We start from the raw sequence: 27,996 nt of genomic DNA on the forward strand, positions 1-27,996 counted from the left end.
TTCCCACCGCAGAACGAAAACAAAAGCACACCACACGTCAGAACACGAAGTGCAAAAGCAGAGGGCACGTCACGTGACCGAATCCCGACTGGGTGAATTTCGCTTTGATTAATGACATCTCTCAGATCTCCTAGATCGATTTGTTGCGTTCCTGCGCTTGTGTTCTGTTTCAGCACGTTGGGGTTTACTATAACATGCGTGTTCATGAATCAGTAGCCTAATTACCCAATCAAATAAAACTAAAACTCCAAAATGGCCAAGGTGGCACTGATTTTCCAAAACCACAGGCTACATTTTTTTACACCTTCGCTAAAACAAAAAATAATAATAACTGGACTTCATTTTTGTAGGAAGCACTTCTTATGTCATGAGCGAAAACACAAGATAAAAAACATTAACCTGGCAATTCATGTTAAATGTATTACAATGGATGTGTGCTTGCCTAATCACTAACGTAAAATAAACCAAACAAATTACAAAAATAAGACGAGTTGTCACAGTCTCAGATATGCATAAATGTTGATCCCATTGTCAGATGTTTCATTTATAAAAACGACCTTACATCCAGCTTAGCGAATAACGGGAAACGACGTTATACTTCGTACCAAACAATGAACAAGTCGCCTGTAAGGGTGCTGGCGACAGTGTTGACAACGTGCCAGGACCGCTGCTTATTCAATTACTGCGGACTGGATGTCCACAGTGAAGAAAAGGCGCATAACAGAGGAAATATTAGTCCATGTGATTTATTATTACTTTGCGGTGCGATACTGCCAGCACGTTACAACGTTACTGCGCGGGGTTTCCACATTATCCGCATCTCAGCACGCACGCAAACACACAGACACACACAATCCAACGTCGCACCTATAAATACTTGCTGTACACATTTTTTTTTAAAATAGCTTATTTAAGCCAAGACGTCCACCATAAGCTTCTTATTACAGACAAAAACAAAATAAACCCATGCATGGCTTATTGACCACTAGGTTCATGTATTTGTTAAATGGTATGTTGCATTAGGCAATGGAAACAGAAAGCAATACCCTACCAGCGTTGCTCAGTACTAATATACTATCTTTTACATAATCATATAGTGAAAAATGCGCTAAACAAAAAACGTGGAATTATTTGACTATGAATAGAACAGCAGCGCTAGCAAGTTAAAATAAGAACATTATTGTGCCCGATATTTCCAATCATGTGGGAGATATTTACTCGTACAGTAATTAACTGAAACGTCTGTGGTCGTAGCTCGCCAGTCACAATGCCTTGCTCCACTGCGCACATTATTATCAAAGCAGCAAATCTCGATAACTAGCTAACATCTGCAAGCTAAATAAGTAATTGTGTTATTATGACACCAGCAAGTAGTGAACATGAATTAAAAAAAAACACAGCATACGGCTACTTACCTCAATAATATAGCCTGTCAGAGGTGTAACCGCGATCCCCAGAATGAGGACTGCTATCGCCGGGAATGAACCCATCGTTCAAAGTCTCGCTAGCTGTCAACCTAGCTGGTTATCTTGGGGGTACAGCTATAACTCCTCCAAAAAGAAATGAGAGGTTCCCGATGGATCTTCGGACAGTCTGCGTAGCTATGTCGCTAGCTCACACCCTTGTTAATCAGCTGATTCCCCTCGCAGTCGGAACGTACAGCGCAAAGGCAATGCGTATTTGTTCTGGATAGAGGACGTGCACACCTTCCCCCGTTCTCAGCTGAACTGATTCGCTGCGCCGCCCGGCGTCTGATCAAAGTCCTGCCGGAAATGAAGTCATAGAAAACAATCAACTGTCGTGTCCAGTCCACTGTCCGAAGCGATACAGTGGGATTTCCAGCTCACTTTACAGGCATTTGCGTAAGTGGTAGGTTACTTTCACTATCTAATGTAATCTATCAGGATAGCTGTTATCTATAGTTCGCTTTTCCACACCGGGGCGGTTCAAATGAATTTAAAGACAGAAGTAACCTATTATTAAGCTCTCAAGCGCTGATCATTCGCGGACTTTTTTCATATTTTTGACTATGTGATTATGCTTCCAAAATGTAACAGAAGTACTTACTCGCCGCACGTCATTGTAAATATTCGTGGCGTCCGAGTACGATGTGTTTTTTATGATCGTTTATTAAAAACTGTACAACAGATGGTACGGATTTATTTCCAGAGCATCATTCTGGAGTCTGGAGCTTATCATTGAGAAAAACAGCTGTTCACAGGAATATTGTTATGACTCATAACTATCTTTACATAATAATTTGTATAACAAAACACGAAAGCACTAAACATTGTTGCACAAAACATTTGAGATAAACGGCTCTTTACTTCCCCCCAAAGACTCCTTCCACAGTCCGTGTTCATACCAAAACAAACAAACAAACCAAAAAAAAAAAAAAAAAAACCGTGGGTCCAATACAAACATTAAACTTGTGTTAACATGTTTACAGATCACATACACAGACTAACAATATACGAAATATTTGTATAAAAGTCTGACTTGCTGATACAAAAAAATTCCACTTCAAAAATTATGTTGGATTTTATAGCCTGCTATAGTTATGAATCATTCTTGACGAAACACTGCCATGATTAAATTTTCCTAATTTCACTGCATCAAGCATTTTGCTGAATGCGTAAAAAGCTCGAGAGTTGCACGCGCTCAGGGCAAATACCAGGTTTATTATTCCTCATTATAGACATAAAACCGATAAACATGTTTGAGAGCAATGTTGTCCCAATGCTTCTTCTCATTAAGCAGTACTGCATATCCATATATGAAATATTAATGTAAGTAATGCAGTATTGCAATTCAGAATGTCACACGTGAGAAAGTTGTCCACTATTGTAGGATATGTTAGCCACATAGGCTAATACCAGACACACAAAAAAGCAACAACAAAAAAAAAAAAACCCTCAGACACACCAAACGCTGCGTCGAGGTCACCAACAGCAAGAAACCAAAACCTATCACATCGAGGTCATCGACTGTAAGAAACCCCTTTGCAAACCAAACAACGGAAATAACTGAGTGGCGAAGGAACGCGTGTAGGCTTACTCGGTGTTACTGGAACGGGATAAGTTGAATGTTATCTCAGTTATCTGACGACAGAAAGAAAGTTATAACATTTCCTCTGTGATAACAATTATGGATAGACGGAGGAGACTGTTATCCGCCATGGTAGATGACATGTCTTTGGCTTGTGTAGCCTGCAAAAATACAGTTGAGCATCCGGCTGCTACGACACAAGTGTATAGGCGAGTGACTACGAGGGTGCAGATATCCTAAATTCTATGTGTATGCTAGGACCTTAAACTGCTAGGTGTGCAGTGGTAAGAGTCAAAGCGTTTTAACTTCCAGGTTAAAATGAATACAGTTTATTGTTCAGTGTATCCAGTAATAATCACAATATACACTGGTGCAAAATGCGAGTGGTGAAATGGTTGCGTAAAGCGCAGGAGAGAGACCGTGTTTACAAGTCTCCCCGAACCACGTTTCTTTTTATAGCCTATACAAAACGATCAAAGCAAAACTCCAAGTCAGCTAATAAAGACACAATCATGCCAAAACAGTATAGATCAATGATCCTGCTAGCACTACCTCTGTAAGCATATCACACCGAGTTAACCTTTGCATCTGCCAGGGTGCTGACCCATAGGTATTAAGATCTTCAGTCAGCACCCCACCACTAAAGACACCAACTTGTTCCCCATGACGTCAGTTTTTACATGACATCCGTCTGTTTTACTTTGAGGTAGACTTTTGTGAATTGTTCTACACTACTTTAAAAGTATCTTGCATTGGGAAAAATGTGCAAAACAATTAAAAACATGTAAAATAGTAAGTTGAAACATAGTGTGTTTTTCGTGTTTGTGAAGATCTGTGGAGAGACCATTCTATCTTTATTACTGAATCACCACAAAATAGTGAACTTGACAGTTTTCATACTTCTTCACAGGCCGGTTGTCCTTATTTTAACTTTTGGTTGTGTTCCCCCCTTTTTGCTGAGGCAAGACCTGTTTTGTTGTGCGGTTATTGCTTAAAATGATTTTCAGTTATTTAAACTGATACATGAAGCAATAAGATGATTCATTGTGTGGTTTCCTCAGCTTCTGCACTCTCACACAGCATGCAGGCTTACAGATGGTTTCATCCACAAGGCATGAAAAATACTCAAATCCGAATGTCTGAAATATTTCATAATCTATTCTTAGATAGGGAAGCTACATACCAGTAATAAACAAAAATGGAAATGCAGATAAGGTTTGTTGCAGAAGGAGTACACCACCACTCTTCCACAAGGTATCAACTCACAATCAGTTGATGGAAGTTGAAAATATTTTTTTTTAGGTATTGTTACATCACATTAAAAGCATTTAGATATACATTGCATCCATTTATACAGCTGGATATATCCCGAAGCAATGCAGGTTAAGTACCTTGCTCAAGGCTACAACAGCAGTGTCCTACCTGGGAATTGAACCTGTGACCTTTCCGGTTACAAGACCAACTCCTGGTTGGATTCTGATATGGAAAATGTCAGGGTCAGGCTGCTCAAATCATTGGATGACTGCTCGATCTGTGTGGATGGAAAGATTGTCATCTTGAAAGACGCCAATCTAAGCCATCTGATCGTGTTTTGTTCTGCAAGAAAGTGCAAAATCTTTGTTAACCTGACTATAATTGGAGTGTGAATGTCACAGCGCATTCTGGGATGAATGTAATTGGTAGACATATTTGGCCAGAGACTGAATGCACACAGAAGGGCAGGAAAAAGAGAGATGAAATAAAAAGAATAATTAATAACGGAACATATATCAAATTCTAATACAACTAAGATACAAACAGAGGGCAGGCAGATAAAACTGCTTATAAATGGCAGATGATAGAGGTGCCAGATGATTGGTAATAGGAGATGATTAGCGATAGAAGGAATAGCTGGAGGAAGAAACGAGAGAAAGTGAACAGGGGAGCATAAGTCTTTTTCTGGGGAGCCAGGGTCTCTGTTGGGGGGGGGGGGGGGGGGGGGGGGCTGAGCTCTGCATCCCCTGTAATTCAAACCCTGTGGTACGTTCTCTCTTAATAATTAATGTACTAATGTAATGAGTGAGCCAAGCATGCTCAGACAATCTCAGCAGTTAAGAAATGGTATAACCCACCATAGGGGTGGTTGAAATTGTTGTGCAATCTATCTTCAGACAGGGCTGGGGAAACACATTTGAATATTTACTATTATAATTACTTGCTTCATGTAAAGATTTTAGAACCCCTCGTGAACCTTTGTTTTTACTTTCTTCTGTGGGGTTCAAGTCTCAATTAGGGGGTCGGACCCCCCAAAACACCCTCCCCCCCATCCCTGCAATTCACACCCTGGCTGACATCACAAGAGCAGCCTTCAAATCCTCCTGCCAGCTTGCATGTGTCAACGTGTGCCTCTCCACTGGAGCGCGGGGAACACAGACGGAATAGGATCAGGATATGGCTGGAGACAGGAGATCAGCCAGAGAGTCATAAGGTGAAGAAGGAAGAGGCAACCAATCAAGATCCTCGCCTTCTGCAGTCATATCCACAGATGATTTATTTCTGAGAGACAGCACGCTTCAGAATTTTCAAGGGACATGTCCTAGTATTGTTGAGTATCGCATCTGTGAGCGTTATTTATAACATGGTTTAAAGAAAGTAATTTATGGTGTACATAAAAACAGGGAAGACTATTCCCATGTTAATAATGATTTTTTTTTTTTTGTTGTTGATAAATTTAATGTAGGACACTATCATATTAAGCTCCCATAAAACAAAGGCCGGCACCTGCGTTCGGTAACTATTAAAGCCGCGGTTTGCGTAGAGACGGAAAACGCGTCAGAGCTCACGGCACTTCCCCGTCACAAATACCCACAGTCGTATTGCTCAGAAATAGACGGCATAGTTATAGCAGCAGCACTGTTCAAACCATCTTGGCAGAAATGGTGTGAAAAGAAAATACAAGCCATTTGATAAGTGTCAGCACTTTCACGCACAGTTTAAAATGGCTGTCACTCCGCACTTATTCATCTGACGGTTATTCTTTATGGCAGTGGCAACAAAGACAAAAAAAAAAGTGTTTCATAATGCTTCTATTCTGAATTTTACGCTCAGTCAAATTTGTCAGTGCAGAAAGTATAATTTTATCCCTTTTTTTATCAGACTGACTAATTAATGTTTCAACACTGTGGGCTGGGAGCATCGTGAATAAAAGCACAGACGTATACCAACCATAACTCTGACATTTCTTTTTCAACCAGGGGGGAGGGAGGGGGTGCAGATGTGTTTTTGGATATACATTGTCACCATCAATAATTCATTGGCGCAGTTTATGATTGGGGGGAAACTGTCTTGGAGGGAAAGCTGCGGAGAAGGCTCTCGGTAATGAGAGAGGAGGACTGCCAAGGGGGAAACAGGCCGACCGCCGTTGTAAATTATTGACAGAGAGAGCTTTATAAAGAAAGAAAGTGCAGCGGAGAGAGGAGGGTATTTTATAAGTGACACAAAACTTCAGAGTACCACTGACCCGCCTTCCTTTTGCTGCCGTTGCGTGTGTGGTAGTTCTGACCTTCGGTCTTCCTGACAGAACCAACAACCCGACAGTCTTACCAGCTCTGGGTGTAGTAATTAACTGAAACTGTCCGACAGTGGCTGCCCATCCAATGACACATGAAGAAGGTTTATTTCTGGGTTTCCATAGTTTATTTCAAATGAGATGTCATCTCAATATTTTCTGTTTCCTGGTCAATGAACAGTGAACTTTTTGGCAGTGACTTTAAAAAAAAAAATCGTGTGAAAGCTTATCTAAGCATCTTGTGTGGAAAAACCTTCAACAGAAAAGTGAAGAGAAATTGTGACAATGATAAATATAAGCAGGGCTTGACTAATAATGTCAGTGTGACACAGTGCGATAGCTGATCTGGTAAGCAGAAGGCAGACAGTTTGAATCCAAACTGGGCAAAAAAGAACAATCAATTAAAGGTTTTCTTTGATGGTTTCATTCAGTATAAACCCTTAGTACTCGCGACTGAGTAGCTTTCCACCATCGCTAATGGAATGAGGACTGTTCACTCTGTCTGCACTTGTGATTGGATAAATGCTTCAGCCTTTCAGTCTGTTGTGACATCACTTTGCATGCTCAACACGGCTCATGTTTGTTTGAGGCTTGTTAAAGACAGAGTGGTATTAATTAGGGCTATGGAGAACTGGAGACTGCTGTAGGGAGCAGGGGAGAAATATAGTTTATTCTCAGGTCCTTTAGGTAATAGGGATCAGCCATGAATCTGGTGTTTACAATCCTAATTTCATGGGACAGGAAATGGCCACATTAGTACAAACAATCCCAATAAAAGGTACCTTTTGGCAAAGAAATGAAACAAGCCTCACACTCTAAACACTGTCTTTTGATTTGTCAGTGTTTATGTGAGCAAGGAGTGGATCCCTGAGTGTTATATCAGTTAAAAACCCGTGAGCTGACAGGCAAAAACAATGCCCTGTATCAATACTTCCCTGTACTGCCATATAACTGGATCTTGACAAATATAAATGACAGCAAAATGCCCAGATATCAATCTGAACTAAATTCAGGTACCATCCCTACATTCCTGGCAACAAGGTTCCAGAATTCGGGACTAGGCTTGGCACATACCTGGCCTGGAAGTTCATCCAAAAAAAGGTATCCTAAAGGCATTGGGTGTGGATAAAAGATCAAATAATATCTTTTAAAAACAAAACAAACAAAACAAACCATTACACAGAATGTGTCATGTAAAAACAACATCACGGCTCACTGTCAATCACGGGTGTGTCTGATAGCTTTGTGATGAGTGTGACTCATGGCTGGTTCACTGCAGTGATGCATAATGAGTCTTCTAGCAGCTTCCGTGACACACCCACGCCTGCATAGGATGCACTATAGGGCCATGCTGTGAAGCACCTTATTTAATGTACTTGTATTCATCCCTAGGGGAGTACTGTTAAGGGGAACATAGTTTGATATACTGTTTAACTGGGCTTTGCAAAAGCCTAATGCGACTTTGAAAGCTCTAGAGGGAGTTACATCACATCTCCCCATTCAGCAGCACAGTAGTTCCCTATACAGCAACGAGGCATATCAAGGATTGATATTGAAACTTTCAGCTGATTGGTGCAGAAAATGGCACAAAAATAGAAGCGGGACAACACAAACCTTTCCCTGGGCAATACCAGATTCGATCTGTTACAGTGTTACACACGGAAGATGTATCTTCAAAAACTTTGCAGAAATGTATGAATGCAATGGTTGGAAGCTGGACAGGCTATTATTTCTGCATTGGTTGTTAGCCCCAGCCTCAGGGCACATGGAAATGTGAGCTGGAGGGAGCCTCTTTGACTCTCAGATGGCCGGGAACAGCCGTTGCTGGGCCATCGGTCCATTTCCTTGAAAACCCTCGTCGCTGCAGACTGCCACATTCCCATGAATAGCTTGAGCAGTAGGTGCACAGTGACAGGTGACCTATGTCTGACCTTACAAGCCTGAGATCATGAGGACAGCTGCTCCCCTGTACTCAGGACTACTCAGGTTCCGAAATATGTTTTTTTTTTTTTTACAGCAGTACAGTTTTTATTCAGAAATTTTGTGGGAATTATTTTGTACTAAAATTCTGTCATTTAAAGACATTTAATTTTTTCCCCTGATAATGATTGCCTTACATCATTTATAAAACAATAAAGAGAGACCTTGTATTATTACATTTGCAACCGTGGATATGGTATTTTGCTAATAAGATTAGGAGAGCAATTAAATCATATTGGATTTCTAAATCTCTGTGAATATCACTAGAGACTCTTTATAGGTACTTTTTAAACCTGTTTTCGACTTAAGGAGGCACACTTTACATGAACGTATCTTCAAATACTTCACAGAAAACAATAAATACATTGTTAGCCCACCAATGTTATATTAATAGCCTGGACTAACATACATAGAAACATCCACTTTCATATATGAATATATGAGACGATAATTGGACTGCTTTCTACTTACTTCAGCTCTGTTCAACTGAAATTCCTACAGGTATCACCCTTGCTCCTGTATATGTGTATTAGAAAAGGTTGAAACAATCTATCAAAAGACCTTAAACTAGACATGCTAATTATTACAGTTGCTGCTTAAACGTGCAATTCATGACACAGTATGCTCCTGCTTTGAATTCCAGTTTACATGTTTAATTCCTTTAGGGATTACACAGAGGACAGTGTCTCTTAGAAATGGAGCTCCCTTCTATTATTAAAGAGAAAAGCCAAGAAAACTCTGTTTCCAACTGTACATTATTAAGGGTCTACCTGGGACCCAAGCGAAGAACATCTGTTTATTGATTTTTGATTGCTTTGTGGCAATTGTGTCAGCATTGTAGTAACAGTGGAAAGAAATGCTACTTCACAAGGTACACATATTGATCTAACGCCACCTAAGACATGTCTATGGTAGCACAACTCAGGAAAACGCTGCCTGGCCATAGTAGACCACATCTGAATGATCGGAATCATTTAATGTCAGGGGTGTAACTTCATTTCAGTGTCTAAACAAATAATCGATTATTAAAGGGCCAGTACTTAATCGCCAAGGTTAAAAGTTCGGTTAATTACTATGATGGATATAATAAACGTAAAGGTTTTTTATTTATTTTTTTGCTTCGTGACGTCAGGTGACAGCAAGAGGCTGGCAATAAATTCAACGGAGACACTCGATTTTTCATTGGTTCATTTTGTGATTTAAAAAATCTTATTGGTTGACAGAAAAATGACAGAGCATGTCAATTTGTTATGTGCAAACCATATTTTAAAACGTTGTAACATAAAATACACGCTAAAACCAGAATGTCAATAACCAAAAAAATACATTTGTAATCAAATTTTTCCAGTGTATTTAACTACACGGTACACGTTTTGCGAAACGGTTTTTATTCAATTTTAACAGCAGCGACACAAGCTACCAATTGCCGCCCAGTTCCCTTTCAGTTACCAGGTGGATTATGTTAATATGCAACGCGCCCATGTCTGCAGCTACCATTCCGAGGTAAGACCAACTTGTATTTTTTAATGAAAAATGAGAAAACCCCGGGCGGTTTTTGAGTCCAGTCTGTAGTTCCATCGCCAGTTTGAGATATTTTTCTCCTCCGTTTGGCTTTCGTGGCCAGTCGTTACCATTTCACTCGATAAGAAAATTCACATTTCTTTGGGCCTCTTCAAACGCTGATTGTTGTTGTTTAGTCCCACCCAAAATGGAGAGCCGTCTTCCTTGTTCTGCTGCAGATTCCCCAGGACTGGGCTCAACCAGAAAGGGGGACGAGTGGGTCGGTTACAAACATGTCTGGGTAGTGCACAATCTGGACACTTGTGTTCTAAAACGCTGCGGTTTTAACAGCGGTGCTCCGTATCCTGCCTGATCCTGGGGCACGCGCGGCGTGGGTTTTATCGTTTGTATTGTGGATATTTCGCCGTGCTTCGTTCCCGGGTTTCTGCAGGTTTTATTTTTGTGGTATGGTCCACTTGGAACTGGGAACCTGAGGGGTCAAAGTAGGGGGGTGGGTGAAGAAGTATATTCAGCACCTGGCTTGTTTTAACGTCCCATAAACCATGGGTTTTTTTCAGTTACTTATTGAAAACGTTCCTGAGTATTTTTGACTCCGTTCTACGCTAGCGCTAGCATACCCGTTTTCAGCCTCGCTCCGATGGTACCCCTACAATGCGTTTAGACTGACCGTTTTGAAGCGGATTCGATTTTAACATACTAGAACTGCTAGCTAGTTACTGTGACGATTTGCTTGTCAGGGGAGAACATCGTGCATTCACCAAGAATGCATTTTAAAGTCCTATTTTGTTGCTAGCATCGCCTGTGCTGATATGCGGATATCCCAGCCCGATTACTATCTGGCTTACTACTAGCAAGCCACAGCACTATGCCGTTGTATCAAAATGTTATTGCGAACTAGTGTGGTTGGATATTGTGTATTTATTACATGCAAACATTAAATTGTTACATTTAAATTAATTAGAGTATGCATCAATCTGAGAAATAAAAAGAACACATGGAGCTACGTGTGAACGTTTGTTATATTATAGGTGTGTTATGTATTTATTCATCTGTATGCCCAGTTCCCAGTACAAGTATGCACACTGATAGTAAAAAACACAAGTAACTGAATGATGCATTGATGATGTGTACCTGCTGTTCTCGGCAGAGATGTGTGAAGATGTCTGCACTCTGAAAATGCTCCCCCTATGTGCACTGCAGCCCCTGAGTTATGACACTGTTTCAGGTTTAGCTGTAGATGGCATCAATCCGCTCCTCTCAGATATAACCCCGGGTTGTGAAGGTAAACGCAGTCTTTGTGTAATCTTCACCGGTAATGAGAAAAACAATCCATCAGCGTCGGTGAAGCCGGTGGCGTTCGCTGACCATTGTGACTCCTCCGGTCTGTGTCACAAATCTTTTGGGGAATTTGATCTCAGCTGACCACTACGCATTCGCCGGTGTGAGTGAACGCTCTCGCGCGTGCGGACGTTCCCCAGGGTCGCTCTGGCTGAGGGTTAAACGGTGGTCCCCTGCTTTTAGCCTGTCCCATCAGCGTAACCCCTGGAGACCCATGACCTGCGAGCACCGCGTGATCAGCTGAAGGCGGGAGAGCTCTGCGCGAAGGACCCGTGGAGGAGTCGTCATGGAGACCAAGCAGGAAGTGGCCCCCGTGTGGAGCCAGCCCCCTGATAACGAGGCCAGCGGTGCCACTCAGGTTCGTACCACCCAGGTTTGTGCTGTGTGTGTGCTCTGAATGCCCTTAAAATACTGGCTCCTGACTTTCTCCAGAAGAAAGCCCACATTGCTCATCACCTTGGTTAGTAATATTGTCCAAACCTGCAGCTGCAACGGCCCTTTTCAGATTAAAATTGAACAGCCCTGTCTCGGACTCAAGCTTGTGTGATTGCGATTGGCTCCTGACTCATAATTGACTGATGCGGCCCTGTTGGGTTGTGAGTTGGCCCTGTGGTTCCTGGGTCATCAGTGATTGAAAGGGGCCTTCATGTGGCCCTTGGTGTACCCCTGTGGCCCCTGGCTTCGGGGTGACTGAAGGGGTCTTGTTGTGGCCCTTGGTGTAGCCCTGTGGCCCCTGGTTCCTGGGAGACTGAAGGGCTCTTGTTGTGGCCCTTGGTGTACCCCTGTGGCCCCTGGTTCCAGGGAAACTGAAGGGGCTCTTGTTGTGGCCCTTGGTGTACCCCTGTGGCCTCTGGCTCCTGGGAGACTGAAGGGCTCTTGTTGTGGCCCTTGGTGTACCCCTGTGGCCCCTGGTTCCAGGGAAACTGAAGGGGCTCTTGTTGTGGCCCTTGGTGTACCCCTGTGGTCCCTGGCTCCAGGGAGACTGAAGGGCTCTTGTTGTGGCCCTGGCAGGTGCACTTTGAGGGGGGCACGGTGGCTCAGATCGTGTACAGTGGAGAGCAGCAGGAGCGGGGGCCCCAGCAGGTGGTCTACGCCGCCGACGGCAGCTCCTACGCGTCGGTGGAGTCGGCGGAGCACACGCTGGTCTACATCCACCCGGCCGACGGAGGACAGGTGAGCCCTGGCGGAGCACAGGCCACACGACCCCACCGCTACCCCACCCAAACCACCAGAGGTGCTGGGAAGAGCTGGTATGGCTAGCATGTATGGCTAGCGTGTAGGGCTGGGGGGTCGGCCTCTTGTACTGTACCGTGTACTTATTTACAGTTCGGTCAGCTCAGAAAATGAATTGAAATTCTATTTGTTAATTGGAAAAAAAAGTCACGGAAACGATATAGGCATTCTTTAATTCATGCTTTGAATCAGGGTTTGACTGAAGTGCTACGCAAGTTCACATGCATGGCAAAAAGACAAAAATGTACTGCGATTTTATGTCAGAACAAAAAGCGTACCTAAAAATAGATAAGTACATAAAAATGGATACAATAAAGTGATTGTGCATTTGAACCTTTTTGCTGTGCACGTGTATTTGCGTACCGCTTATGCCAGCCCCTGCTTTACATTTCACTAATTTCTGAATTGACTGAATTGGAATGCTGTTGACCCCCCCACTTGTGTAAATGGAGTCCCTAACCGTGTTCCTCCCCCCCCCCGCAGTTCACAGACCAGCCCCAGCTGGCTTACATACAGCAGGATGGCACCACGCAGCAGGTCAGTACCCAGCACGGTTGCTGTCAGTACCCAGCATGGTAGCTGTGAGCGTTCGTGGTCGGACGTTTGGACCGCACACGTAAAAACTCTCTCCCGTTCCCCGTCTCCCCAGGTGACCGTGCTGCTGCCCAGCGGCCAAAACATGAACGCTGCCAATCTGCACGTGCTCAGTAACGTGGCGGAAGCCCCCCAGGCCTTGCTGGAACCTGTGTCCCAGGTGAGTGGGGGGAGGGGGGGGGCGAGGAGCTGTGTACCTGGAACAAGACCTTAGAGAAATCAGTGTACTCCTCAGATGCTTGTTATGTGTTTTCTCCCCTTGTTGAGCAATAATTCCACAGCATTGCTGCAGAATAGTGAATTGACTTGTACACTAGTGACATCGCCTGACTGTGTTTGCATTGCTGCAGAATAGTGAACTGACTCGCTGTGCACTTGTTAAATCGCCCGACCGTGTTTGCATCGCTGCAGAATTGTTTATCGACTGGCTGTGGGGTAGTGACATCATCTGACCGCGTTTGCACTGCTGTAGTGCTCCACCACCGTGCGTCATTACTGGGCACATGGAGGCCTTGGTCGCCCTATTAGGGCGGTGGTGGTAAAGTCCCTTTTTTCGCAGGTGCCTCCTTCCGTGTCCGGGTCCTCCTTGCCCACCCTGGCCGGGTCCTCCGTCGGCCACCTGGGGCCCCTGGGGGCCGGCGACTCGGCCCTGGACTCTGAGGAGGACGAGGAGGACGACGAGGCGGACGACTCGGAGCTGGACGACTGGGACCTGGGAACCCCGAGACCCTTCAACCCTCAGGACCTGTGTGAGTGGCGTGGGAGAAAGGAGGCCAGCGCTGAAAGAAACAAGCCTTTCCGACTGCGTTCTACAATGTGCAGCTTCACAGTCTGATTTATACCGGGGAATTTTTAGAAACGGTACCGCGCACACACAATGTACAATCATTCAGCGTCCTGCGAATAAGATTAATAGCCTAATGTGAAAGGGGCAAGGTGTTAGTGCAGATATTTTGCTAAAAAACCTGCGCAAACTTCACATTTGCTCCCCTGGTATCAGAGTTGTCTCTTATTTCTGTGATCGGAGGGCTTTGCTGGTACCGAGCTATTGTCCCTGCCTTATCAGAATGTTCTATAACCCATATATCTCTCTCTCGCTTCTCTCCTCCTCTCCTCCCCCCTCTTTGTCTCTCTCTCTCTCCTTCTCTCTCCCCCTCCCTTAATCTCCTGCTCTCTCTCCCTCCCTCCCTCCCCCTTTCTCTACCTCCCTCCCTATCTCTCCCCCCTCCCTCTCTCCCTCCTTCCCTCCCTCCCTTCCTATCTCTCTTTCTCTCTCTCTCCCCCCCCACTCTCTCTCTCCTTCTCTCTTCCCCCTCTCAGGGTGTGAGGAGTGTAACAACGCGCACCCCTCGGTGTGTCTGAAGCACGGGCCCCTGCACCCCATCCCCAATCGGCCGGTGCTGTCCAAGGCGCGGGCCAGCCTGCCGCTGGTGCTGTACCTGGACCGCTTCGCGTCCGGGGTCTACTCCAAGCGCCGCATCCCCAAGCGCACGCAGTTCGGCCCCGTGGAGGGGCCCCTGGTGCGCCAGGGCGAGCTGCGGGACGACTACATCCACCTGAAGGCGAGACCCCCCCTCGCCCCACCCCCGCCCCGCCCACTTCACCTCAAAAAGAGGAGGGGGGATCACCAGGGCTGGTGGTCTCATCCATAGTTCAGTACTGTCTATTCAGGTTATGACAGAGGTGGAAAATCCAGGTCCAGAAAGTAAAGGTCCCCTCCAGTATTTTGTTCCTGGATATTAAGCACAATTCTTCAGCCAGGAGGTAGAGCTAATTTGTGAAATTTGCTGACTGAGTTCATGGGTGGAAGAAACCTGTGGCAGGACTTTTACACCTGGGCTGTCCACCTCTGGGAAATTCATTGAAATTCATTGAATTAATTGGAAAAAAATCCTCTCAGAATTGAAATGGAGCTAACCCCAACCCTGATTAAGAGTGTGCCTGTGATGCTTTGTGGGCAGGATCCTCAGTGGAAGGAAAGGGCCAATCACTGGGGTTTATTGCTAATCTGCATATCTCAACCCCCTCCCGCCTCTGTCCCCGCCCACAGGTGTGCATGCTGGATACGCCCAAAGACGTGGAGCAGAGGGACGACACGTGGGTGGAGCTATCGGACGAGGAGCGCTGCAATTGGATGATGTTCGTCCGGCCCGCCCAGAATCACCTGGAGCAGAACCTGGTGGCCTATCAGTACGGAGCGGACATCTACTACACCACCATCAAGAACATCCAGCCCAAGCAGGAGCTCAGGGTGGGTGTGGCCCCTTTCCCAGGCTTTCTGGGGGAAAAGAGAACTGCCCGCCTCCGGCAGAGGTGTCAACCAATAAGCAGAGCTCACGTAACCCAGAGCAAACAGTGTTCGTGTCACACAGGGAAAATTCTGGGCTTAAGGCCTAATTTACTAGGACATTAAACATTTCAGCACGCACCAAACTAATAACATATCCAGTGATTGGTGCAACACAAATACCATAACCAGTCATTGGTCACGTTGTTAGTTTTGTGGTGTGCGAAAAGGTTTTGCATGGTAAAAAGTAAAAGGTCTCAGTAAATCAGGTCCTTAATTCTTTCTCCAGAATTGGACATTTTGTTGAAAGACATGCTGGAGTCTTCGCTCCCTTTGTCAGAGTCTTGCTCCTCACAGAGTCTCGTGGCCTTGTTTACATGGTCTCCATCTCTCTCCAGGTCTGGTACGCTGCCTCATATGCAGAGTTCGTCAATCAGAAGATTCACGACATCACGGACGAGGAGAGGAAAGGTGAGCTCCGTTCAGAATTGCGCGATCAGACGCGCCTTGGCCCCTCCCCCCAGAATCACGACCCGCATCTCCGTCGTAGCTCTTTCCCTCCTTTTCCACGATCCGTAAAAGTAAAACAGCGACCTCGTTTTTTATCATTATCGTGCAGCGATTGAGTTTTTTGTGTGTGTGTGATGTAACGGAACGTTGCGTGACGGTTCCGCCGTTTTCCCGCCTTTTTTCCCGCCGTTTTTTCCCCCGCTCCAGTCATGCGGGAGCAGGAGAAGAACTGGCCGTGCTACGAGTGCAACCGGCGCTTCATGAGCTCCGAGCAGCTGCAGCAGCACCTCAACATGCACGACGACAAGCTCGACTTCGTCACCAGGTAACCGCCCGCTAGCCCGCGCGCCTGGCCTGGCCGGTCCTGAGACCGACGGCGCTCTGCGGCGCTAAAGTTGCTAAAGTCGCGCCGCTACGCGTAGGAAGCGCAAGAGTCCTTTTATACGCACGAAGGTGTCGTCTTACCTTTTCTCGATACCAGAAATGGAGGATGTTGGTGTACTTGCTTTGATGTGCGTTACGATTTAGAGTTTTCTTTATGGAGGCTAGTTAATGTGGTCTTCAGAACACCTCCTTCTTTGGGTATATACCCGCTGAACTGTGTAGCCTTAGCTTTTGCGTGTAATGTAGACTGTGGCGAGTACCGGTGGTGTTTTTCTTCAGGCGGTGAATTTTGTGGTGCCCACCATCAGGTATTGTGTTTTTGAACTTTGTCCTTGTGCCGGCTCTCTTTCAGGGGGAAGGGGCGGGGCCGGGGGCGGGGCAGGCGGCGCTTCGGCACGGGCAGGAGGCCGGGGCGCCCGCCGAAGTTGCTGCGCCCGGAAATCTCCGTGGAGATCAGCGAGGACCGCACGCAGGTAGACATCACAGGCATTTAGACTACATTACAGGCGTTTAGCAGACGCTCTTATCCAGAGCGACTTGCACAACCTTTACATAGCATTTACATTGCATCCATTTATACAGCTGGATATATACTGAAGCAAAGCAGACTGAGCACCTTGCTCTGAATGAATGCCATTGATTCAGTGAGTCTCTCTGTTGACTGCCTCTGTGGTCCAGGACATGCTGGGATTTTCGGCGAAGGGCCCGTACGCGGAGGGGCCGGACGGGGCCCTGAACGGGCTGAGGGACATGGACCTGGGGTCCCAGGGCGGGGTCCCCGGCACCCCCACCGCCAGCCGGGACGAGCACGGGGAGCTGCCCCCCAGCAGCGAGCTGGCCCCCCTCACCGACTCCCCGGAGCCCCCCCAGTCCATCGCCGACCCGCCCGAGTCCCCGAAGGAGGACGCGGCCCACGGGAACACGCCCGACCCCCACCTCACCCCGGAGGACATGAGGCGCGCCCGCCGGATACGGGTACCCCCCCAAACCCCCCCCCCCCGCACACCGCCGTCCCGCACCCCTCAACCTGAGCTCAGTGTCTTAGCCTGGTAGTCCTGCTTGGCCTTGACTGCAGTGTGTGTGTCTCTTTCTCTCTCTCCTTTTCTTTCTCTCTCTCCCTCTCTCTCTCTCTCACTGCCTGCCTCCTCTAAAGATGGATCTGCAGGTAGGTCAGATTTGGGCGCGGTGGCAAGTAATGCATGCAGACCAAGTGAAACAGACCGCTAATTTAGGGACGACTGCGCAGACCCGCGCGGGCACATGACTGCTCTTCGGCCGCCATTTTGTGTTGTCACTCATGCATTGTGCTCATTGTACTATATTTTGTATTTATAAAAGCTGTTGGCTTTTAATTATGGCAACATCTATGATTTGATGCATAGTATAATGTCATTTGGAAAGTTCCCTTGATGACTGGGAAGGGCGTGTCCAAATTGCAGGTATCCCAGAAGGTCCCCTTCCTTTTTTCTTGACAGCTGATGCCGTCACTTGACTAAGGCAACCTTGAACTCTACTGCTATAACTGGGGTCTAGCAGAAGTGTTTAACAGGACCCTTGTCTGACCTTCTCATAGGTCTCTGATCACTTTCAAGGAGTAGTCTGACTTTGAGAACTGTACTTGTTGGCCATCTTACCCATAGTTAGACGATATGATTGATACTAATTTTATCCCTGTGGGTCCAGTACAAAAGATTTTAGACAATATTTACAGGCTGCTTGCTATCTATACTACCTCTATCAATGACCGCAAACAGAAACAACATTAGCTCTGTGAAGTGATGGAAATACACCTTCCAGTATCTCCAAGTCTGAGTTGTTTACACAATGCATCTCGCATTTTTATGACGAGTGAAATGCAAAATTGAAAAAGGAGATTTTGGTCGTTTTTCAGAGGCAGCTAAATTAAGAACTATAATTGACAAATGACTATGTAGTCATCCACTGGGTGCAGTGATTAGTAGCTGTTCAGCTATGAAATGTGCTACACATGCAAGATGGTGGTGGGAAGGAGGTAGAAAGGAGGTTGATTTGAAGTAGAAGGGTACAAAGGGACTGACAGGAGGTTTGAAGAGGGTGAACAGGCTTCTCTTCTCTACACATTCATCCCCATGCAGAACATTACTGGACCATTTTACTGTGTGTGACTCAGACCAACTCCCTACCTACTGATGAAGGGCTGCTATGCTAAAGGATAGTCCTGAACTCTGCACTCCTTGATTTTAACTTTTTGGCTGTTTTAGTGCACTGTACACATACACAAATAAGAATTTATAGCTCAAAGACACTGTAGCTCAGTTACACTCTGAAGAGGGCTTATCGATAACGAAGGACGACAACAAGGGACAATCAATTGGCTCCAACCAGACCTGGGTGGGACAATTCAAATTCAAATTCTTTAATGTACATAAAATAATTATTTGACTCCGGTCAGGTTTCAGTGTCTTCATTCGGTGTGCATGTGAACTGAGTGGGTGATTGTCCCGGTCACTGATGTGTTTCAATGCGTGTAAGTTACTGGTGTTGGGTAAGTACGTGTGCGGCGTGTGCGGTACGTAACTTGCCTTCTCTCCTCCTTGCCTCCAGAACGCGGCCCTGCAGCACCTGTTCATCAGGAAGTCCTTCCGGCCCTTCAAGTGCTCGCAGTGCGGCAAGGCCTTCCGCGACAAGGACAAGCTGGACCAGCACCTGCGCTACCACGGCCGCACCAGCGCCTGCCCGCTCACCTGCCACGTCTGCGACAAGGGCTTCCTCAACAGCGCCGCCCTGGAGGCGCACATGCGCCTGCACGCCGACCAGAAGACCTACTCCTGCCTCTTCTGCGCCGAGTCCTTCGACCGCCTGGACCTGCTCAAGGAGCACGTGGCCGTGCACCTGGTGGACGGGCGCTTCAGCTGCCCCTCCTGCAAGAAGCGCTTCGCCGACTTCATCCAGGTCGGGCGCGCCCCGCGGCTCCTCCTAAAAAAAACAAAACCAAAACAAAACGTTACATTACAGGCATTTAGCAGACGCTCTTATCCAGAGCGACTTGCGCAACTTTTACATAGCATTTTACATTGTATCCATTTATACAGCTGGATATATACTGAAGCAATGCAGTTTAAGTACCTTGCTCAAGGGTGCAAAGGTAGTGTCCTACCCTGGAATCAAACCTGCGACCTTTAGGTTACAAGACCCGGTCCTTACGCATTATACTACGCTTGCCAATGAAAAAACTTACAATAATTTTGCCGCCAAACACAGGGCTGCATATATCCAATTTGCATCCTAATTTGGAATGTCCAGTTGTCTGCAACTGCAGCCATGTTTATGCTTGAATGTAGCCAACTGTGGAGAGTACAGATATCCACAGCTCTCCTCAAAAACACGTGGTGTGACTACTCATTGGGGTTGACTCAACGGTTCCCCCGTCCTTAAGTGCTTTGTCCAATACTCGTACTCATAAAGCATACCACTGATCTAGGGTCAGGGTTCTTCTTATCCTATATTAGAACCTTCTCCATTATGAGCTTCAAGGAAATTCTGGTCCTAGATCAGCACTCCATTATGAATGTGTGTCCAGGTGGTTTTTAAATGAAGTGCTGTAGGTTTTTTGAGAGTAAAACTTTGGAAAAGTGTTTGAACTTATTTTTAATTGCTACTTGCTTGCTGCCTCGAGCGAAACACTTTCCTACAGGCTCATGTTCAATGACTTATTGATTTTTTTTTTCTAAAAATGTTAAATGGATTTGAAGTTCCAATTACACAGGCATTTTTAATGATGACTGTGAGAGCTGCAAGCTTTTTTTCTTTTTTTCACAAAAACAGCCATTGGTGTTCCTTGAGGAAAATCCATAACTGAAAATGAATTTGTTCCTGCCTAATTATAAAAGTAGGCCTGAAAGTGTTTCTGACACTTTGTGATTTAGCCATTATTCGGTTTCTTTGTTGACTGCATTATTTCTAATAGCTTCTGCTCGGGACCTTTCGATCCCAAAAAAAAAAGAACACGGGGGCAGCCGGTGAAGCTTTTTTTGAGTTTCGTGTCGACGCCGCCCCCTGCAGGTGAAGAAGCACGTGCGCAGCTTCCACTCGGAGAAGACCTTCCAGTGCACGGAGTGCGACAAGGCCTTCTGCAGGCCCGACAAGCTGCGTCTGCACATGCTCCGCCACTCGGACCGCAAGGACTTCCTCTGCTCCACCTGCGGCAAGCAGTTCAAGGTGAGTGGGGAAGCCGGGAGGCGGAGGGGCGGGGCCCGCCGTGTAACTGGTCCGGGGGCGGGCGGACCAGTTTCTCCTCCATTTTGGATCACGTTTATACTGCTTCCGCTTTCGTGTGGTTGGTCGGTGAGTTCATGGTTCAGGGAGACTGCAGGAAGAGGTAAGCGTTTTCAGCCTGAGCGTGTGGTGATTGTCTTAAGGTTTGCTCTGTGGCTGCGGTTGGTGGCAAGTTGCTACCCTTACTTGGTGGAAAATGAATTCTTCCAGCAGGGAAGTGAGGATGATGCCTTGGGTGTAAATCCATGGTAACAGTAATAGAGTTGGTGTAAATCCATGGAAACAGTGGTAGAGTTGCAGAAAACTCACAGTAAAAGTGGTGGAGTTGATGTAAATCCGCAGTAACTGTAGTAGAGTTGCTGTAAACGTATGGTGACAGTCGTAGAGTTGGTGTAGCTCCATGGTAACAGCGATAGACGTGTCTCTCCCGCGTCTCTCTCTCCCCGAACAGCGGAAGGACAAGCTGCGGGAGCACATGCAGCGCATGCACAACCCCGAGCGCGAGGCCCGGAAGGCCGACCGCGTGCACCGCTCCAAGACGCTCAAGCAGAAGGTCCCCACCACCGACATCGAGAGCTTCATGTTCAAGTGCCGGCTGTGCATGATGGGATTCCGCCGCCGCGGCATGCTGGTAAGGGCGCTAACCCCCCCGCCCCGCCCCCCCCACCTCCTGCCCCAGGGGGGCCGATGCCGATGGGCACTGATGGGGTCTCTGTCCCCGCCCCCGCAGGTGAACCACCTCTCCAAGCGACACCCGGAGATGAGGATCGAGGAGGTTCCTGAGCTCACCCTCCCCATCATCAAGCCCAACAGAGACTACTTCTGCCAGTACTGTGACAAGGTATCCCTCTCCCACCTCTCTCTCTCTCTCTATGAGACAGCAGGCCTGAACCAATGCTACGCTTCTCTTCATCGTGCGCTAATGGACTAATACACTGAGATGTACTACAGTAGATAGGATGAAGCACTCAGTGTTAGTGTGGACCTGCTTTACAATGATCTCCATACAGATAAACCTACTACACTTGTTCTAGGTCATTTAAATATTTCTACAATGTATGCAAGAACCTGGCGGTCATATTTGATGGGGTCTCATCAAGCATTTTGTCTGTACTATAACTGTTGAACTTTATAACTTTATTGGACCCATTCTCGCCACAAGTTTCATATTTCACAGTGTCAGGGCAGTGCAAAGCAATCAAATAGCAATTCAGATATTGAAAATATGTAAGATATGTGCAGTCAGTTTAGAGCCTAATTGGCTGGTTTTTGTTTCAATAACCAACATCTCAACACCTCTGTGCCTTGACTCCTTGATGAAGGCTTGCAGGTGTTGAAATGTTGCATTTCTTGTTATAAACATTCTGTATATTCTCAGTGTGAAGAAGAGTGTGTCCTCAGTTTAAGCATTGTGTGGCTTGCCTGATGGTCTTTGGCTCGTATCTCAGCCTCTGTGCGGTGTTGCCTTTCTCAGGTGTATAAGAGCGCCAGTAAGAGGAAGGCTCACATCCTGAAGAACCACCCGGGGGCGGAGCTGCCCCCCAGCATCCGTAAGCTCCGCCCCGCGGGCCCCGGGGAGCCCGACCCCATGCTGAGCACCCACACCCAGCTGACGGGCACCATCGCCACGGCGCCCGTCTGCTGCCCGCACTGCGCCAAGCAGTACAGCAGCAAGGTGAGCCCGCTGCTGCCCCCTAGTGACAGATCAGTTAATTTAATTTCAGTTTGTTCCAGTTCATCATTTCAGTTCATTTAAGTCCATATCAGTTCATTTCAGTTCTCAGTCAATTTTAATTCAGTTAATTTCAGTGCAGTTTAGTTCAGTCCAGTGTGAGTTGGAAAAGGTAGGAAATGAAATAGTGCAAATGGACCACCGACCTGTCTCCATCCCCCCTCCCCGGGTCTGATTTAGATTCTGACCACACCCCTGTCTCTGTCCCTGTGTCTCTGCAGACTAAGATGGTGCAGCACATCCGGAAGAAGCACCCGGAGTTCGCCCAGGTGGCCAACAGCATCCAGGCCCCGCTGGCCACCGCCGTCATCAGCAGCGCCCCGGCCGTCATCACCGCCGACGGCACCGCCGCGGAGGCAGTGGTGGTGAGAGAGACCCGTTACAGACACGTCCTACATAACGTACCAGCACACACTACATACTGCACACACACTACACACACAAACACACCCTACATACTGTACGTATACATACACACCACATACCACACACAAACACACACCCTACATACTGTACCTATACATACACACTACATACTGCACACACACACACACACACACACACCCTACATACTGTACCTATGCATACACACTACATACTGCACACACACACACACACGCACACCCTACATACTGTACCTATACATACACACTACATACTGCACACACTACATACTGCACATACACACACACCCTACATACTGTACCTATACATACACACTACATACTGCACACACACACACACACACACACACACCCTACATACTGTACCTATACATACACACTACATACTGCACACACACACACACACACACACGCACACCCTACATACTGTACCTATACATACACACTACATACTGCACACACACACAAACACACACCCTACATACTGTACCTATACATACACACTACATACTGCACACACACACACACACACGCACACCCTACATACTGTACCTATACATACACACTACATACTGCACACACACACACACACACACACCCTACATACTGTACCTATACATACACACTACATACTGCACACACACACACACACACACACGCACACCCTACATACTGTACCTATACATACACACTACATACTGCACACACACACAAACACACACCCTACATCATGTACCTACACACACACCCTACATTCCCCACACACACACAGACACACACATACACGTACGGAAATACACGCACACACTCTACATACTGTACCCACGCACCCCACATATTGTACGCACTCATGCACACACTAACGAGTATCATACTCACACACACAGGCAGAACAAACTTACACAAAATGCCAAACTCACACTACCTTGCGGCGCCAGGCAGATTTCCCTAGCCGCGAAGCTAACGGCGCCCCCTTGTGTTCAGACCACAGACCTGCTGACCCAGGCCATGACGGAGCTGTCCCAGACGCTGACCAGCGACTACCGCGGTGCCCAGGGGGACTACCAGCGCATCCAGTACATCCCCGTCTCGCAGGCAGGGGGCGCTCTGGGGCAGCCGCAGCACATCCAGCTCCAGGTCGTCCAGGTGGCGCCTGTAAGACCCCTCAGAATTTTAATACGCATGCTCAGCACCCTCTTTCAAAGGGAAAGCGATAGAAACCATAAGAAATACATATTAACTTCTTATGGATAACCACAAAATACATTTCGCAGATTCGATCCCAAATGCATATTAAATGGTGCCTGTAACTTGCATATACGTGTCCGTAGATTTCCTTAAAGCATATGGTAAATGAAATAAAAGAATGAACCCCATTGGCTGTCGCCAGGCGCCCTCTCCCCAGAGCTCCCAGCATTCCACGGTGGACGTGAGCCAGCTGCACGACCCCGGCAGCTACGGCCAGCACTCCATCCAGGTGCAGCACATCCAGGTGACGGAGGCCGCCGGGCAGGGCACCGCCCAGGTGAGACCCGGGGGGGGGGCGGGGCTGTACACCTGCGCAGCTGCTTCGTTATCTGTTCTGCGTGAACACCTGCGCAGCTGAGTCGAATGCTGTGTTATCTAGTGCCTACGCAGCTGCATTGAATGCAGTTAAGGCCTTGCCGCGCTAAGACCTTGTTTGGCCAAACAGCCGTAATTCTCATGAAGGGCAAAATGGCAGTTTATTCATTACACTTTCATCACATGAGGGATTGAGCCAACTTCATTAGGTGATGAGCTATGACAATGCATTTGGACTACAGTCGGTACAGTTCAATGAGAACATTGTATGTGTATATGAAAAATATATGTATATTTTTAGATGACTAAAACAGTGCCGGCTTGCAGTTGAGTTGGCTTGAATTGCCTCGTCTAGTTGGAGCCCCACGTACCTTTGTTAGGATAACTGGTCAGACCGTGGCTACTGCGGCAGCTCACAGTCACATTGTCTTCCATTCACAGTTCAGCTTCCTGTGGCTAGCACCAGGCTCTGTCAGAATTCGCTAGCTCGTTAACCGCAGTATTTACCCTGGAGTGCGGTCTGTTACCGCTGCTTCCGAGCCAACGTGCGGGGGCAGACGGCAGACTTGAGACACAGCTTGTTGGTGCTAAAACTTAGAATACGCACCGGGACCAATTAAGCACGCGTTGAACTGCGGATTTTTCGGCCGGAAGAACTGGTGAAACTACTGCCAGTTCATAGTCAAAACAGTGGTTGATAAACTCATGGTTGGGGAAGAGTGTGCTGTGAAGCAGAAGCTGGTCATTGAGATCTCCCATTTCGCATAACAGAACGGTGACTAGGTCAAATGTCACTCATCTGTTTTGCCCTTGTGAAACTCCAGTGTTATTTGCTTCCAGGTCACAGGTCAGGCTCTGAGCCCCTCCTCCCAGCAGGTGTCCCAGGAGCTTAGCCCCACCCAGCTGGTCCCGGTGACCCTCGCCCAGGGCAACGCCCTGCAGACCACCTCCTCCCAGCAGGGGGCGGTGCAGCACACGTACCTGCCGGGGAACTGGAACTACAGGAGCTACCGTGAGTTCAGCTCCCGGGAAACGCACAGGAAGTCATAGTCGCATGCGCTTGACCGGGGTTCCCCGCCCTGTGCCTGGAGATCTGCCATCCTGTAGGTTTTCACTCCAACCCTAACAAAGCACACCTCATTCAACAGCTAGAGATCTCTTTGAGCTGCTAATTAGTAAAGTCAGGTGTGCCAAGTTAGGTTTACAGTGAAAACCCATAGGACTGTAGATCTCCAGGAACAGGGTTGGGTATCCCTGCATTAGACAATACTGGGCCTACTCCCCAGTGGAGTTTCATACAAGTGTATTTAAGAATTCCTCTCCTCTTTCCCCATTGGCTGCGCTTCCTCCTTGGCTCCTCCCCAGCCTCGGAGATCCAGATGATGACTCTGCCCCACGCCCAGTATGTGATCACAGAGGCAGGAGCCCCGGTGACCGGTGTCAACAGCAGCCAGGTGAAAACGGTGAGTCGGGTAGAGAGGTGGGACGAGTCACGCATCTCCATCTTTATCAGGGAAATTTAACTGTTTCCAGTTTGTCTGTGTGTTCTTGTGTGAGTATCAGACCTGGGTTAACCGGGCTATATGCCACCATTTGTGGTTTAAAAATTTAGGAGCACACTAATGTGTCCCTATTAGTAGATGACCTAAATTATTTTTCCAGTCAGCACACATCATTTTAAATGGGAGTAGTGGAGCGCTGTGGTTAGCTATGCGTTTGAATGACTCAAACTATTTAAGCAGGTAATGTGCATGAGTTTTACTGCTGGCTAACCGGTTAAAGTTGCGAAGACGCATGACTGTGGCTGCAGCTGACCTGATGCGCATTTCTGTGTCCGGTCAGCAGACGCACTACGTGATCTCCGAGGGACAGGCGGAGCTGGACCCCAAAGTGGGCCAGGCCCCGTCCCAGGTGCACCCGGACCAGCTGGAGCAGCAGGCCTCCGACCCGCAGGCCCCCACCCAGTACATCATCACCACCACCACCAACGGCAACGGATCCAGCGAGGTCCAGATCACCAAACCGTGACCCGGCACCCGGCAAACCTCCCCTGGGCCCGTCGGGCGGCCCGGTCTAGACTGCGCACGCACAAACGTTCTTCCCCTTAGGCAGTGATGATGGAGGAGGAGGAGGAGGAGGTGGAGGCCAGCCAGACGTTTGGCTGAAAGCTGCATCACGGCTAATGGCCGAGGCGTGTGACTCACCAGTAACAGTGGAAGAAAAGTGGATTTCGCACAAAATTACAGGACTGATATATTTTTCCCTTTTTTTCCCCAGAGGCAACTGAGTTCGTAACAGTCTCACAATACTGTGAACGGGTGTGTTTATTTTTTTTTAGAACACTGGAACGTCCACCTCGGGTGCGCTCTCCCTCCAGAATGACTGAAAACGGACACAGACGGAAGTTGCTCTCGCGGGCGAATCCCTCCTCCCTAAAAACACACCCTCCTCTGTGCTTAAATCACACTTAAAATGGTCTCTTGCAGACTTATCTCCAGCATACTGTATTTCTGAAGCACCATTGTCGTGAAAAAACAATTTCACATTTGTACATTTGAGCTTTTTACAAAAGGAATAATTATTGTTTATGAGCTGTTTTAATTTGATTTTTTAAAATTGATTTATTATTTAACATAGTCCAAGCGATGAAAGAATGAACCTGCGCACAGTGTTCGTATTGTTGCGTTTAAAAAATAAACATACTGTCAGAGCTTACCCAGCTATCAATCTGTTCTCACAGCGATGCTAGAATGTATCGTCAATGTTATAACATTGCTGCTACATCGCAGCGACATTGTGAGAACGCTTTGTGTTAGCCTGCTACTCAGTCAACTCCTAAATCAAGAGAAGAGGTACGATCTGTGAGCGAGTGAATAAAGCACAAGGTTGCCTGTTTTGGGATGTAGATTGATATTTGAAGAGTTACGCAGAACAGGGTTTTATACATTCCCTCAACACTCTCATAGTGCCAAATGATATAACAACTGGTGACGGCCTAGTGCTTTTTTTTTATTTTTTAGAAAGTGTTTGGAACCCAGCGTTTGGACTGAAAACCTGCAAATCTTGCTTAGGAAATCTTAGGATGACACGCCTTTGAACATCGATGTCTGATTGTTGCGATTTTCCAAAAATACACTTTACCCGTTTTGCTTTTACTGCACACACAAAACTGTTGGCACATTTCACTGAGCCCTGCTAAGTGTGTGATGTGCTGTAACACGTGTGACCCTGAGCGCCACCTGTTCAGCGTCTCCAGAGGGAAGAGGTTATTTGTACAATTTCTGCGATGGTGACGGAGCGAAATGAGCTTGTATAAATAAGAAACTACATTATAATAAATGTCTCCTTTCTGTACAGTGGTATACAGGTGCAGTCGTCCCATTGTTGTATGTGACATTGAGAAATTGAACAAATAAATAATTTTATATCCACTCATATTTCTGTATTTCAGAGTATTTGTCACAATGTAGGAGGACGTGAATTTGTGTCCACCTCTCCTGTCTTACAGTGACCACTTAAACAATCATGTTTGGACTACCATGAATTTTTATGTGTACATTTTTCATTTGCCAAGGTGTCATGGAAACTGGACTTGATCAGG

The 27,996-nt window shown here is 46.9% G+C and overlaps 2 protein-coding genes across 4 annotated transcripts in view; one reads left to right on the forward strand and one right to left on the reverse strand.

The window, feature by feature from the left end:
• Positions 1 to 1,744, reverse strand: part of LOC135264308 (amyloid beta precursor like protein 2-like) — a 55,451-nt gene extending 53,707 nt beyond the window's left edge. The window contains exon 1 of the mRNA XM_064353173.1: positions 1,416 to 1,744. Coding sequence (XP_064209243.1) covers positions 1,416 to 1,490 — 75 coding nt within the window. The 5' untranslated portion in view covers positions 1,491 to 1,744. The remainder of the gene's footprint in view (positions 1 to 1,415) is intronic.
• Positions 1,745 to 9,737: 7,993 nt separating this feature from the next.
• On the forward strand, positions 9,738 to 27,832 carry LOC135263983 (PR domain zinc finger protein 10-like). 3 transcript variants are annotated; one of them, XM_064352523.1, is made up of 23 exons: positions 9,738 to 10,078; positions 11,618 to 11,792; positions 12,446 to 12,607; positions 13,151 to 13,204; positions 13,317 to 13,421; positions 13,821 to 14,010; positions 14,582 to 14,823; positions 15,312 to 15,512; positions 15,947 to 16,019; positions 16,266 to 16,383; positions 16,795 to 16,915; positions 17,121 to 17,417; positions 19,026 to 19,373; positions 20,484 to 20,639; positions 21,148 to 21,327; positions 21,427 to 21,537; positions 22,171 to 22,371; positions 22,650 to 22,793; positions 23,817 to 23,987; positions 24,223 to 24,357; positions 25,236 to 25,407; positions 25,761 to 25,858; positions 26,238 to 27,832. In XM_064352523.1, exons 2-23 carry the CDS (start codon positions 11,721 to 11,723, stop codon positions 26,421 to 26,423), a joined length of 3,537 nt encoding a protein of 1,178 aa, XP_064208593.1. In that variant the 5' UTR covers positions 9,738 to 10,078; positions 11,618 to 11,720; the 3' UTR covers positions 26,424 to 27,832. The 3 variants fall into 3 exon arrangements, with proteins under 3 accessions (XP_064208593.1, XP_064208595.1, XP_064208594.1); XM_064352525.1 differs by having other exon boundaries at positions 9,739 to 10,078; positions 26,241 to 27,832; XM_064352524.1 differs by lacking the exon at positions 9,738 to 10,078 and adding an exon at positions 10,092 to 11,537.
• Positions 27,833 to 27,996: the final 164 nt, after the last annotated feature.

The sequence above is a fragment of the Anguilla rostrata genome, chromosome 9 (genome assembly GCF_018555375.3).
Source record: "Anguilla rostrata isolate EN2019 chromosome 9, ASM1855537v3, whole genome shotgun sequence".
Classification (NCBI taxonomy): Eukaryota; Metazoa; Chordata; class Actinopteri; order Anguilliformes; family Anguillidae; genus Anguilla; species Anguilla rostrata.